General features: G+C 47.8%; 1 protein-coding gene across 1 annotated transcript in view; it reads left to right on the top strand.

Moving 5' to 3' along the window:
* The window catches only part of RPGR (retinitis pigmentosa GTPase regulator), a 204,894-nt gene that overhangs the window by 144,790 nt on the left and 47,516 nt on the right, over positions 1-12,588 (top strand). The window contains exons 20-21 of the mRNA XM_044235957.1: positions 195-371; positions 9,996-10,122. Of these exons, the coding sequence (XP_044091892.1) occupies positions 195-371; positions 9,996-10,122 (304 nt within the window). The remainder of the gene's footprint in view (positions 1-194; positions 372-9,995; positions 10,123-12,588) is intronic.

Consider the following 12,588-nt stretch of genomic DNA (forward strand, 5'->3'; position numbering starts at 1 on the left):
ATGCCAAGCCAAGCAGGTCCCATAGGAAACAGTGGGCCCCTTCTGTGTGGCACGCGGCCACCCCTTTGTTTCTCGGATTCTGACCATTGTCTTTCAGTTGACTTGGCACTCACTGTGTTTTCAGCATTTCTGGACTCTGAAAGACTACGGACCAAAACTAAGAAGCGCTGAGTATCCGGTTTTCTCTTTTTCAGAAAAGCGGTGTCCCACCCTGGCCATGCCGGCCAATGGAGGGTTTAAGTGCGTAGACGGCGCCTACTTTAACTCCCGGTGTGAGTACTACTGCTCGCCAGGGTACACGTTGAAAGGGGAGCGGACGGTCACGTGTATGGACAACAAGGCCTGGAGTGGCCGCCCAGCCTCCTGTGTTGGTAAGAAAATACCAGTCATCAGGGGGCACATACTTTGGGAGGAGCAAGGTGTGTGTGCATGTGTAGTGGATTTTAATGGGACGCCTGGGTGGCTCAGTTGGTTGGATGACTGCCTTCGGCTCAGGGCGTGATCCTGGAGTCCCGGGATCGAGTCCCACATCAGGCTCCCAGCTCCATGGGGAGTCTGCTTCGCTCTCTGACCTTCTCCTCGCTCATGCTCTCTCTCACTGTCTCTCTCTCTCAAATAAATAAATAAAAAATCTTAAAAAAAAAAAAAAAAAAAGGAAGCATCAACACCCCGGATGACCCAGCTTTGATTTCTGAAGCTCTCTTCCTCCCTACTTCTCAGGCTTTTAGCCCAGACCTAACATCAGTCTGTAACTTGGAGCAGACCTGATAGCCTGTGGCTTTGTCCGACTTTTGTTTCTTTCTCGGTTTGCTAATGAGGCCTCTGCAGACTGGCAGAGGGCTGCCTCCGTCCAGGAATCTGCCTGTGGCACTGAGCAGAGTCATTGACATTTGCCAGACCACCCCGCAGAGAACACCTATGTGCCTTTCAGCTGACAGCCGGAATTCATTTGTTGTCGATGATTGTGGTCAGCAAGCACTCCGTGGGCTAAGCTGGGATTTGGAAATGTTACCTGACTCAGGGTTTGTTGAGAAATGGTTCTTACGGTGTGGTCCTGGGAGCGTGCAGCAGCCTTGAGAACTCTTTAGAAATACAAATTCTTAGCATCATTACAGATCTGCTGAATCAGAGGCTCTGGGGACGGGGCCCAGCACTGTGTGCTTTAAGGAGCACCCCACCCCCACGCATTCTGGGCATTCTGAAAGGGCTTCAAGAGAGCCATGATAGAAGACAGTATTTCTCAAACTTTAAGGTGCATCAAATCACCTGGAAACGCTGGTGAAAATGCAGATTCAGCAGGTCCGAAGTGGGGTCTAGCAACTGGCATTTTCTCAGGCCCTCCAGGGGATTCTGATGTTCTGCAGTTTGAGAGCCTGCTTTAGAATATCAAATTTGGGCAGAACTTTAATAACCTTCATTCTCCAAATTGTGCCCTTGGACCAGCAGCATTAGCACCAGCAGGAGGCTTATTAGAAATGTCGCATGGTGTGACCCATCCCAAACCTGGCAGATCAAAATCCACATTTTAATAAGCTCCCTGGGGGATTCCTGTGCCCTTTAAACACCGAGGGAGACTGCTCTAGGGCAGTGGTTTTCAACTCTGGCTTCTATTTAAATCTGAATCACGGGCTCTGGTATTTTTCCAAACCTCCCTCCACGTGGTTGAGAACTACCATGCCAGAGGATCGTTTACTCATAAACTTTTAGAGCTGCCAGGACCCAGCCTTCCAGAACATTCTACTCCCTTCCTCTAGTCTACAGATGAGGGATAAGAGGTCACCTGTCTTACTCAAGGTTGCATAGAACCAAGCCTGTGGCTCCAGGCTCTCAGGCCCAAAGTCCCTGAATCCAGAGACAGCTCTGGCACTAAGCTAAGGCCACAGGCCCTATGAGGCTGGCTCCTGTGCTGTTGGGATCTGACCATTCTCCTGAGAACCGGTCAGCTCAGTCTGCCGATGTGCTTTACCCCAAGGACTCCTTTCTGAGTGCTCATTATTTGGGGGCATATGCTTTAGGGCGGAGGGGGGGAGAGATTGATGCCTCCTGGGGGCAGAAGTACAACAGCAACTCCTCTAGGTCAGTCCCAGGGGTGTCGTTGTGAGAGCGCTGCTGTCCGTGGTCCTCCCTGGCAGCCTTTTTCACTCTGCAGTTACGTGGGGACAGAGCTGTAGCCAAGGGACCTTGCCCACTACAGCCTGGACCTCACCTAGTATCCGTTTGACGCAAGCAACCCGTTCAAAGAAACTCCGATTGCTGACTCAGGTTTACTCTAGGCTTCTCTCTCCCTAGGGCGTAGGTAGGAGTTTGTCTTGGTGGGTAATTGGGAAAACAGACACCACACTAGGTACTCCAAACAGAGGAGAATTTCCTATAGAGAATGGGTTAAAAAAAAAAATCTAAAAAGAGCCAGGGGAACAAAAGAGGAAAAACACTATTACCCGAGATGAGTTACAGCAGAAAACCGTGCCGACTGAGGGCTGGAGAAGCAAACATTGGCCGATGGCTCAGGAGCCCAGGAAGCCCTCTCAGAAGCTCGCACCAGAAGCATAATGGCCTTCCGTTCCCAGCACGTTGCCTCCTGTGGGCAAACCTGCCTGGCGCCCAGCTGGCAGGAGGAGTCTGGGGAATAGAATTTTGAGACTTTCAGTGCGGGCAGGAATGGGGAGATTATAGAAAACCTAAACACCAAGGGATTGTTGGCCTCAGTAACTTTTTCTCTGAGGCTTTGGCCCCTGGCCTGGACTCACCATAGTTCTCAGTGGGCAGAGGGCCACGCAGTCCTACTCATGCGGCGCAGGGGGAGTGGTGATGAGGACGTGCGCCTCTGGGAGAATGGGGCCCAAGGCCAGAGGTTCGGGTCAAGGGCCCCTCCCAGATGTCACTTTCAGTGTCTCCCCCATGACTTGGTGTGTGTGCAAGCTAGCGCCTCCGAACCACCACTCAGATTTTCTCAGCTCTCCTCCCTCGCGTGGGAAAGGGCAGAGGTGGACGGGAGGAGAGGAGATGCTTGAGAATCTTTCTGGAGGCAAGCATTGGTGACGACTCCTCTTGGGATCACACTGTTCAGGTGCCCAGATCGTGTGCAGTCGTGGAAAGAACATGCTGATTGTTCTCAAAAAGCAACAGGCATGGTTTAAGCTGGACCAGATGGGGCTGGAACCTTCCCAGAGGGAGAAAGAACTAAGCAACAAACCCCAGTTTCAGGGGATTTATCTTAGAGTTTGCCAGAGCAAGTCTCAGGCATGCTGCAGAGGTGGGAGAGGATCTTGTGCCTACAGTGGGGGTCGGGGAGGGAGAAAAGGGGGGACCCGTGAGCCACAGGAGAGCATGGAGTTCCCAGGAAAAGGAGACAAACGGACAGTGCAAGCAGGCAGTTCTTTTCCAGTAAGACAACAATAAGCTGGAGTCCATCCCCAGTGAATGTGACACCAGGGATGTCCTTGACTCTTTTGGCTTTAAATGCATGACATTAATTTCATCACTTTGTGGGTGTGTTGGCAAGGCTACGGGGTCCTTGAGCATAAACCAGAGCCTCAGCCTATTTTAGATGCTGACACATGGTGGCTGAGTAGTTCCCAAATTTCCACACAACTTCTAGCACTGCATCTTGGCCAGAGCTTTGCTGAGTGCTGAGAAAATCATCCCGGCTCTCCTCCAGACCCAGAGGGAAGAGCGAACCCTCGGCTCTCTTTTGACGCTGAGGCGGTCAGTCCTGTGGTCTGGCTAATTCAAAAGTGCCAGCAGTTAAAATTAATTCTCTCCTGCAGACCACACGCTGGCACTGGATTCAAACCCATGGTTATTTCCGAAACAGATATAGAAAGAAGTCAGGGCAGGGGAAGCGTTGTACTGCAGTCGCAGGAGGGTAAAGTATTTGAAGAGCCACAACCGCCATTGATATATATATATAAAGAAAATCTTGGAATGAAACAGCTATTGTTTTAGGGGATGTTTTTTCTTTCTTCCCATTTGTAGTTATTTTGGGTTGCACTGGCAGTTAGATAGAACAATGGACAGTGAGAATTATAAGTCCTCATCTAGAAACCAGATTTTGAGTTGACACGTGATTTCTCCTTTAGACCAACCCTATTTCCTGGGCCAAAAGAGGAAAACGTTAAAGAAAGTCTAGAAACCACAGATAATGAGAACCCAGCGGGTGTCTTTTGACATGCAAAGAGCTCCAGTTAGCTGTTTTAACAAAGGACAGTGTACAAACTGAGTAGGTTTCTGGAACTGCTCCCTGCTTGTTTTGTGCTGCCTCCAGAGTAGAATAGATCAAGAGAGTTAGCACAGATGAGATTCTGGAATAAAAAATTCTCTGAGATTGCAGATACCCATGCACAGTGATGGAATGTTCTACTGGCTTCTCAACTGTCTGACAGCTGGGCTCACCCACTGACGCACAGGGAAGTTTGCTGGGCTGCCCTGCCTTATTTCCAGAGAGTCCGTTGAAGATACAAACATTATGGGGCAAAGAATGAACCGATCAGTGTGTCGTTGTGGATCTTAAATTATGCCAAATCTCTCCTGGGTCAACAAATACACATCCTTCTGCAAACTTTCAGGAAGCTAATGTCAGCTTCGAAACAGCTGGGTTGATGGAGATAGTGGTGCACTTTTTCCCTGGCCTGATTTCTTAGTACAAAGTGAACATGGAACCTTCTGGTGGCCATCTCTAATAGAAACACACCACCAGCCACTCTTTGGTTGGGCGTCTCTCTGGTGAGGATGGTGACTTTTCACTGTGGAATTCATTGCTTTCACTCTTGCCTCTTTCGTCCATTGGGGAAAATCTTCTGATACTTTCCACGATACCAAGGAATCGGAACCACTTCCCAGAGACGTCCACAAAGATTATACTCTGGCTGGGGGAAGCAAACAGTTGGGCAAGTTTTCAGCATCCAGGTTTGTTTTGCCTTTGGCAGTCAGTGTCTTCCTGTGTCCCATGAAGTGGCTGCTTCCTTCCTCTGTCACCAACCTCAAACTATTTTATATCTGTATCAGTAATCTTTTGCTGTATAACAGACAGCCCAAAGTCCAGTGGCTCCAAATGACCATGTTATTTTGCTCCTGGTTTTTGGGTCAGAAATTTGGGCAGAGCTCAGTGGGGACAGCTCAACTCTGTTCCACATGGTAATGGCTGAGATGACGGTTGAGGTCAGAGGATCCAAGATGGCTTCATTCACAAGTCTGGAACCTCAGCTGGCTCTGCTGGCTGGGGTTTGGCTGAGTCTATCTCTCCTTTCATAATTTCTTATTCTCCTCACATGGCCTCTCCAGTAAGATAATTGGATTTCCATAGATGTCAGCTGTCTTCCTTAGAAGACAGCAGAAGTGGAAGGTGCCAGACTCTTGAAGGGCCCAGACTGGGGACGGGCGTATCGTTACTTCATGTTCTGTTAGTCAAAGTGAGTCACGAGGCTGGCACAGATTCAAAGGGATGAAAATTCGACTCTACCTCTTGGTAGGAGGTGCTGCATGTATATAAGGGGATTATGAACCCCCTTTGCACGAAATTCACCACAATATCCTTTGTTCAAAATCAGTGCTTGGAAGTCATTAATGAAATACATCTTGAAGATGCCATACAAGGTGCTCTACAGAGTAGTTTGGAAAAAACTGCGTGATTGTTCATATGCCAGTTCAGGTACTATTAACAAGGCCAAAATCATAATGCTTCAAATGAGACAGCAGTTCTATTCTTATATAAATATTTGTGCTTAAGCAGCCCTGGGCGGTGTCCTAGGCCCAATCCTTCCCTTGCTGTTCAGGCTAAGATGATTGCTCTCGCTCTCCCACACATCCACTTTCAAACCAGGGTAGAGGACGCAGGAAAAAAAGGAAAGGGTATGCTCCGCCCACCCCTTTTAACAGCACAGCCCAGAAACTGCCCCCGTCACTTTTCCTCACAGCCCATTGGTGGAACGTATCACATGGCCATGCCTAACTTCAAGGGCGGCTGGGAAATGTAGTCTTTATATTCCAGAAGATGAAAGGTCCAGGCAGTTCTTTTGCTATAAAAGAAGAGGGATCAGAGACTGGGGGATCCACCACCAAGTCCCTGCCCCATTGACTGTAGAGGGTGAGACCAAGTTGGCGTGACAGGTCAAGGGATAGAAGAAATGAGAGTAGCAGCAGGTAGAAAGCCAGTTTGCTTGGGGTATGTAGGAAGTCAGGAAATGGGCACTGAATGGAGTCTGCGCCTTGTGAGGAGTGGGGCAGCCCTTGACTTGGGGTAAGAATAGCATCCTGCCTTAGAATGGGGCAGAAAGAAGACACCCCCCCGCTCCAGGTCATGCAGTCTCAGATACCAGTAACTGGCCTATTGTGAAGCACCTGTTAATCACATGTCTAGCAGTCATCTCCAAACACAGATCTCCAGTGGAGATCTTCCACTCTTTGAGGAAATGTTTTATCACGCAGCTAATTTACAGCCTTCGTTTAAAAGGCTATTTTTTTCTTGTTACCTGTTGGCCAGGACACTACCCTTTTGAATTTCTTATTTCTACTGCCCACCTGGCGAGACGTTTTGAGAATTCCCAAGCTTGCCAGATAAACAGTAGTTGATAGAGTGAAATATATTTGTTTCTGATATCTGTATCTATATTTATATATAAAGAATTTGAGAGAAAGCAGGAGTGGGGGGATGAGGGGCAGAGGGGGAGGGAGAAGCAGACTCCCCACTGAGCAGGGAGGCCCACAAGGGGCTAGATCCCAGGACTCAGGGACCATGACCTGAGCTGAAGGCATATGCTTAACAGACTGAGCCACACAAGCTCCCCTTGTTTCCAGTATTGCATACGCAGAGAGGTGACTAGAGCACAGAGGAGGGACACAGTTGGTGAGATGTCTCCCCTGAATGCAGAGGCCAGGGTTTCCACACAATAACTGGCTCTGTGGGCATCCTGACTCAGCAGGGAATTGTCATTATGTTTCTATAGTAACTTTATTCAATTCATCCATGGAAATTTATGATCGCTTATAAAAAGCAATGATGGCCATGGCTGGGTAATAATAGGCTTAGGTTTCTAGAACATCTGCTGGAGAAGGGCAGGCCAGCTGGTCTCGTCGGCTGAAAGTGAGGGTACAACCGAACCTGCTTTTCTTGTATTCAGGGCACAGCTGTAGCAGGTGACCTGAAAGGAATGTCCGTGTTGGAGGACACTATGAGGTCAGTGGCAGGCAGACACACAGAAGTGTTTGGCTTAGTACGAAAATTAAAAAACACGTGATCATATCTTAAAATCCCAGGCCACGAGAAATTCCACAAGAGGAAACACTTCCCAGGGTACAAATGAGGATGGTCCTAACAACACTCCATCCAGTGGGCAGCCGGGAGAACGAAATAGTGCAGGCAGAGTACTCAGCCTGCGGCAGGCAGGCGGGATGGTGCAGCATATATTAGCTGCTATTTCTAATGATTGGTTTTTCTTCTCGTTTCTACTTTGGAAGAGCATGGATTCTGAAAAACTAGGCCAGTTTCGGCTGATCATTGTTAGGCGGACCCAAGCTGGCTTTAGGAAGCTCTGAGAGCCTTCACCCAGATAACCTGATTTGGAGCATGTTAGCTCACAATGTCCGCAGGCGTGGTTGGATAGAGAAAATCCAGCACATGATTCAGATGTTTAGCTGCATGACGCAGAGAGTAGGAGTATCTCTTCGCTTGGACGATGTCACCCCAAGAAAATATGGGAACACTGTAATTTTGCATTGAAATCTGTCTCCTGCCCTCAACCTCTCCCCTTTTGTTTTAAATAAAATACATATATCTATATATCTATATAGATATATATGCTTTCCATGATGAGCGTGCCAGCTAGAATTGACCAGCAGGGGGCAGGTGTTGTATACTCATCTTTGTGATTCACACACAGCTGTGAAACAGTCATCTCAATTATATGTGTATGTCTAACGTCCCCTCTTGTCACAAAAATAAAAGGATTATTTTTAATTTTAATTTTAAAGATTTTGTTTATTTGACAGAGAGAGTCACAAGTAGGCGGAGAGGCAGGCGAGGGTGGGGGGAAGCAAGCTCCCCGGAGAGCAAAGAGCCTGATGTGGGGCTCCATCCCAGGACTCTAGGATCCTGACCTGAGCCGAAGGCAGAGGCTTTGATCCACTGAGCCACCCAGGTGCCCCGGATTTTTTTTTTTAAACTTAGCAAATGAATATAGACATGTCGAATGCATTTAAAGCGTGTTCCATTTCATCAGAACATGTGTGTACTTTATCAATTTTGAGAGGCATATTATGGTACGTTTTAATACCCCTGAAATTGGGACACATCTCACAATGGATTGTAACTTAGATGCCATAGTATATGGTAGTGACTCGATTGGGGATTAGTGTATCAAGGTTTGTAAATTCACACTCCGTCGATGCATGGCAGAGAATGCATCTGAATTTGGATAGCTGAAGACAAAACCGTTTAGCAAATTATTCAAAATTTCGGACCCTAAATAAAATGAGAAGTTTTTCAACAAGATGTAGGAGAAAGTGTATGAAGACTGTACGTGGTGTTTTCATCTCTCAAAGTTGTTTGTGATTCAGAACCAAATGATCTTTTATTTTCATTCAGGTTGTAGCATAGCGGCATTTAAATAATTAGCAGTTGACATGGAAAGCAATGTGTATCTAAATGTTGACTTGCTAGGCCGTCTTTTTTTTTTTAAGATTTATTTATTTATTTGAGAGAGAGGGAGAGAGCACACATGAATTGGAGGGAGGGGTAGAGGGAGAGGGAGAAGCAGACTCCCCGCTGAGCAGGGAGCCTGACAGGGGGCTCCATCCCAGGACTCTGAGATCGTGACCTGAGCTGAAGGCAGGTGTTGAACAAACTGGGCCACCTGGGCGCCCCCTAGGCCATCTTTAAATACATTCTCTACCTGTTTGGAATCAAGTGGAATTTACAAAAGTCTGAAGCTCCCTCGCCTTCTTGTGACTTCACTTTAGCTATAACAAAATGAAATCCAACCCAGTGAGGATTGACATCTCATTTACTTCTAGCCCTCATTATCAACCCATCCCTGATACCGAGGAAGCAGAAGATCTTTTACCAGGTGGAGAAACTACTTGAGAAGCTACTCGGGGGCCCTTTGGAGGGCCAGAGCCAAGGCAAAACTGCTATCCCCAGACACAAAACCATAGGTGTGGTCCTGTGGCAGGTGCAGGTCACAGTGGATCCAGACAGACCACTGTTGTAAGATACTGAGCAGTTGGGAATGGACATTGCCAGAGTAGAGAGAGAGACAGCTTGTTCCAGGAGTAAAGGCTTGGGCTTGGGTTATAATCCACACTATCACTGTCTACATGCCTGGCCTTAAATAAATCACTTAAACTTTCTGAGCCTCAGTTTCCACATCTGTAAAATAGAGCATTGGGTTTTTCCTTGAAACATCCATCCCATTTACTTTTACCTCACCTGGGGCCATGCTGCCATCTGCCTCGTGTTCTATTTTGTGTATGGTGACAATAGTCCGCCCCAATAGACTGTAAAGGCTTGAGCAGCCCATGACACAGCAGTTGGAATGTTGCCTTGGATAAGGCAGCCTTCAGTAGAGCTGTGTTGCCTTGACCTGAATCAAAGTAGAAGACAGCTAAGGTTCCCTTTTCTGATAATCTCTGATGCTGCCTTTAAAGGAGGAGGGATTCCCTGTGCCTGAATGACTTCTAGCTCGGAGGGCTGCAGTGCTGTGAAGTCAGTAAGCGAAGTCTAGAAGTCCAGGGAGAAGTTGCCAGAGCTAATGAATTACCCCGGAAGCCGCCTTGCACAGCCAGGTTTAGCTGTGCATGTAGGAATTCTCCAGCCATCTTCTGAACTCAGGATGAGAGAAGGGGCAGGATGAATGGAGGGAAGAGAAATACAGTGCGGTGAACTAAACCCTTCAAAAATGGGGAGTGACTAGAGCTGTGGGCATGTCAGATGCTGGGTGTTGTGCCCCCAGTGGACAAGATATTTCTTGATGATGGTGAGAATCTTCTGGTTATATTTTCAGATATGGAACCTCCTAGAATCAAGTGCCCGAGTGTGAAGGAACGCATCGCTGAACCCAATAAGCTGACGGTCCGGGTGTCCTGGGAGACCCCGGAAGGAAGAGACACAGCGGATGGCATCCTGACTGAGTAAGTACAACTGGGCAGTGAGGAGGCTGTTGCTTCTTTTCTGAGAGACATTTAACTAGCCAGAGTGGGAAAGTGTATCCGTGCGGGTCCATTTATGCGCACAGAGTCACTGTGGCGCTCCTTCAACAGGTCCCTCAGTCGGGCTGCGTTTTTCTCCCTCGTCATCTTCAGCACCTGACCTCCTGTATATTTCACTTCTGTCCTTGTGTCTTACCTGTCGCCACCATAGCACGTTTACTGCCAGACCCCGAATGCCCAGAACCATGCTGAGCACAGAGCTGGGACTCGGTCAGTATTTGTCAAGGGAGAGAAGGGAAGAAGGGGTGGTGGGAAGAAAAGGGACGGGAGGAGGAAGAGGACACCAACTGGTTCACTCTGGGTTAGAACCACCCCCTCTGCCTGCCCAGGGTGCTCCTACTGTAGCCCCCAGGCCTTACTAAGCTGTCACCTACCTCCCTGGTGTTCTGTGAATACGGTTTAAGGCAGACCTTTCTAGCCCTTGTTTTTTGCAACTGCTTTTTTAAAAACTTGATTCTTAGTCTATTTTTTTAAACTTGGGACTACAATAGGGGTTCCTGGGTGGCACAGTCAGCTGAGCATTCAACTCTTGGTTTTGGCTCAGGTCATGGGATCGAGCCCACATGCTCCGTGCTCAGTGGGGAGACTGCCTGAGACCCTCTCTCCCTCCACATTTCCCCCTGCCCATTCTCTCTAAAGTAAATAAATAAATCTTTAAACTTGTGACTACATTAAACACTTACAGAGAAAGCTTATAAGAAAAAAGAGAAGCATTCTTCTACCTTCTTCTCTACCCCAACCTCATGCCCCACGAACAGCTGGGTGAAGAGTTTGACATACCTCCAGAATGCTTTTAAAAATGCATGATTCCCTTTGTGAAAGTTTGGCTAAATATTGTTCTAATCTAGCACCTGGGCCTGTACCCCTGCAGCGATCTGCTTGGCCTTCATTGTCCCTAGTGGCCACTATTTCATGTCGGCATGTTCACATCCCTGCCTTCAAGTTCATGGCCCTGTCAGACCAACCCACTGAGTGTGCACAAGATACCTCTGATTCGCCGCCCCTCTGAACTACACAGCAAGGCAGCCCTTGTTAGAATCCGACCCAGGCAATTATGGGCAATAAGAAAACGTCTTTTACAAGGAAGATGTTGAGTCTTTCACCCCGAGCAAGACATTTTGTTCCTACATCCTGATCATTTCTCCCAGTACACCATTTAGCTTAAATAATCTTACTGTGTGCCTCCTTGTAACTCCTTAAAGGTAAAGTTTTGAGTATTAAGAAAATTATATATTTGCTGTCATATCTACATGTCACAAACCTCTAAGGAGAAATTTTAGGCAATTGGGATGAAAGACTAAGTTACAGTTGATATAAACAGGGGTTGGTTTTTATTGATCTTGGAACTTTGGGGCCTAGAACAATGCCTGGTCTATGCCCTAGCCCATAATAGGTTCTGAGATCTTGACAACTACAGTTGCTGTTGAAACCCTGCATAATAAACACCAAGTAATGGGTCACCAGATGACCGTGTTTGTCTAGCACGGATATAGACCTTGGCATCTTTATGGGTCGCCTGTGTGTTATGGTTAGAAACGTGACTGTTTCGGGACGCCTGGGTGGCTCAGTTGGTTGGACGACTGCCTTCGGCTCAGGGCGTGATCCTGGAGTCCCGGGATCGAGTCCCGCATCGGGCTCCCAGCTCCGTGGGGAGTCTGCTTCGCTCTCTGACCTTCTCCTCGCTCGTGCTCTCTCTCACTGTCTCTCTCTCTCTCAAATAAATAAATAAAATCTTTAAAAAAAAAAAAAAGAAACGTGACTGTTTCAAAGACTATCTTAGTAGCCCCCAGCCTTCCGTTCCAAGCAGCTGTCTGCTTCTAGACTTCTATAGCCCGAACCAGCAGAGGCTTGGAGCAGGAGGCTGCAGGGAACACACTCCAGACAGAACGAGGAATTCCGAGAAGGCTGTCTCGTCACCTTTTCAGCTCTCACTTGGGCTCCTTGCTTCTCCGGCATGTCTCTCGTACAAGCTACTGTTCTATGGTCCCCTTCTGAGAGGGAAGGTTCTAGAGAGCAAGTGCGTCTCCAAAGCAGATGCTTCCTGTGAGTTCCCGTAGTCACTCCTCATGGCTGTTATGTACAGGCCACAGATGAAAACGGAGTCTCCGAGAAGTCAGCAACCACCCGTATTGGAAGCCTGATTCCTCTCAGGGTTATCTGCATTTTAACCATGCTTCAGTTCATCCCTTACAAGCACACACCCTACCACCTCTGTGGAAGGCTCTGGCACACGTTCGTTCTTAGCAAATATTCTCATCGTTGCTAAGAACTGTAGTGAGAAGGCAAATTAAGTATCTGTTGGGAAACCAACCCATCAGCCTGGTATTCGATCATGCTGTCCGAAACTACTGGTGTTCTCATCAGACAGCCAAGAAGAAAGATGCTAGT

This window comes from Neovison vison, chromosome X (genome assembly GCF_020171115.1).
Source record: "Neovison vison isolate M4711 chromosome X, ASM_NN_V1, whole genome shotgun sequence".
NCBI classification, from domain to species: Eukaryota; Metazoa; Chordata; class Mammalia; order Carnivora; family Mustelidae; genus Neogale; species Neogale vison.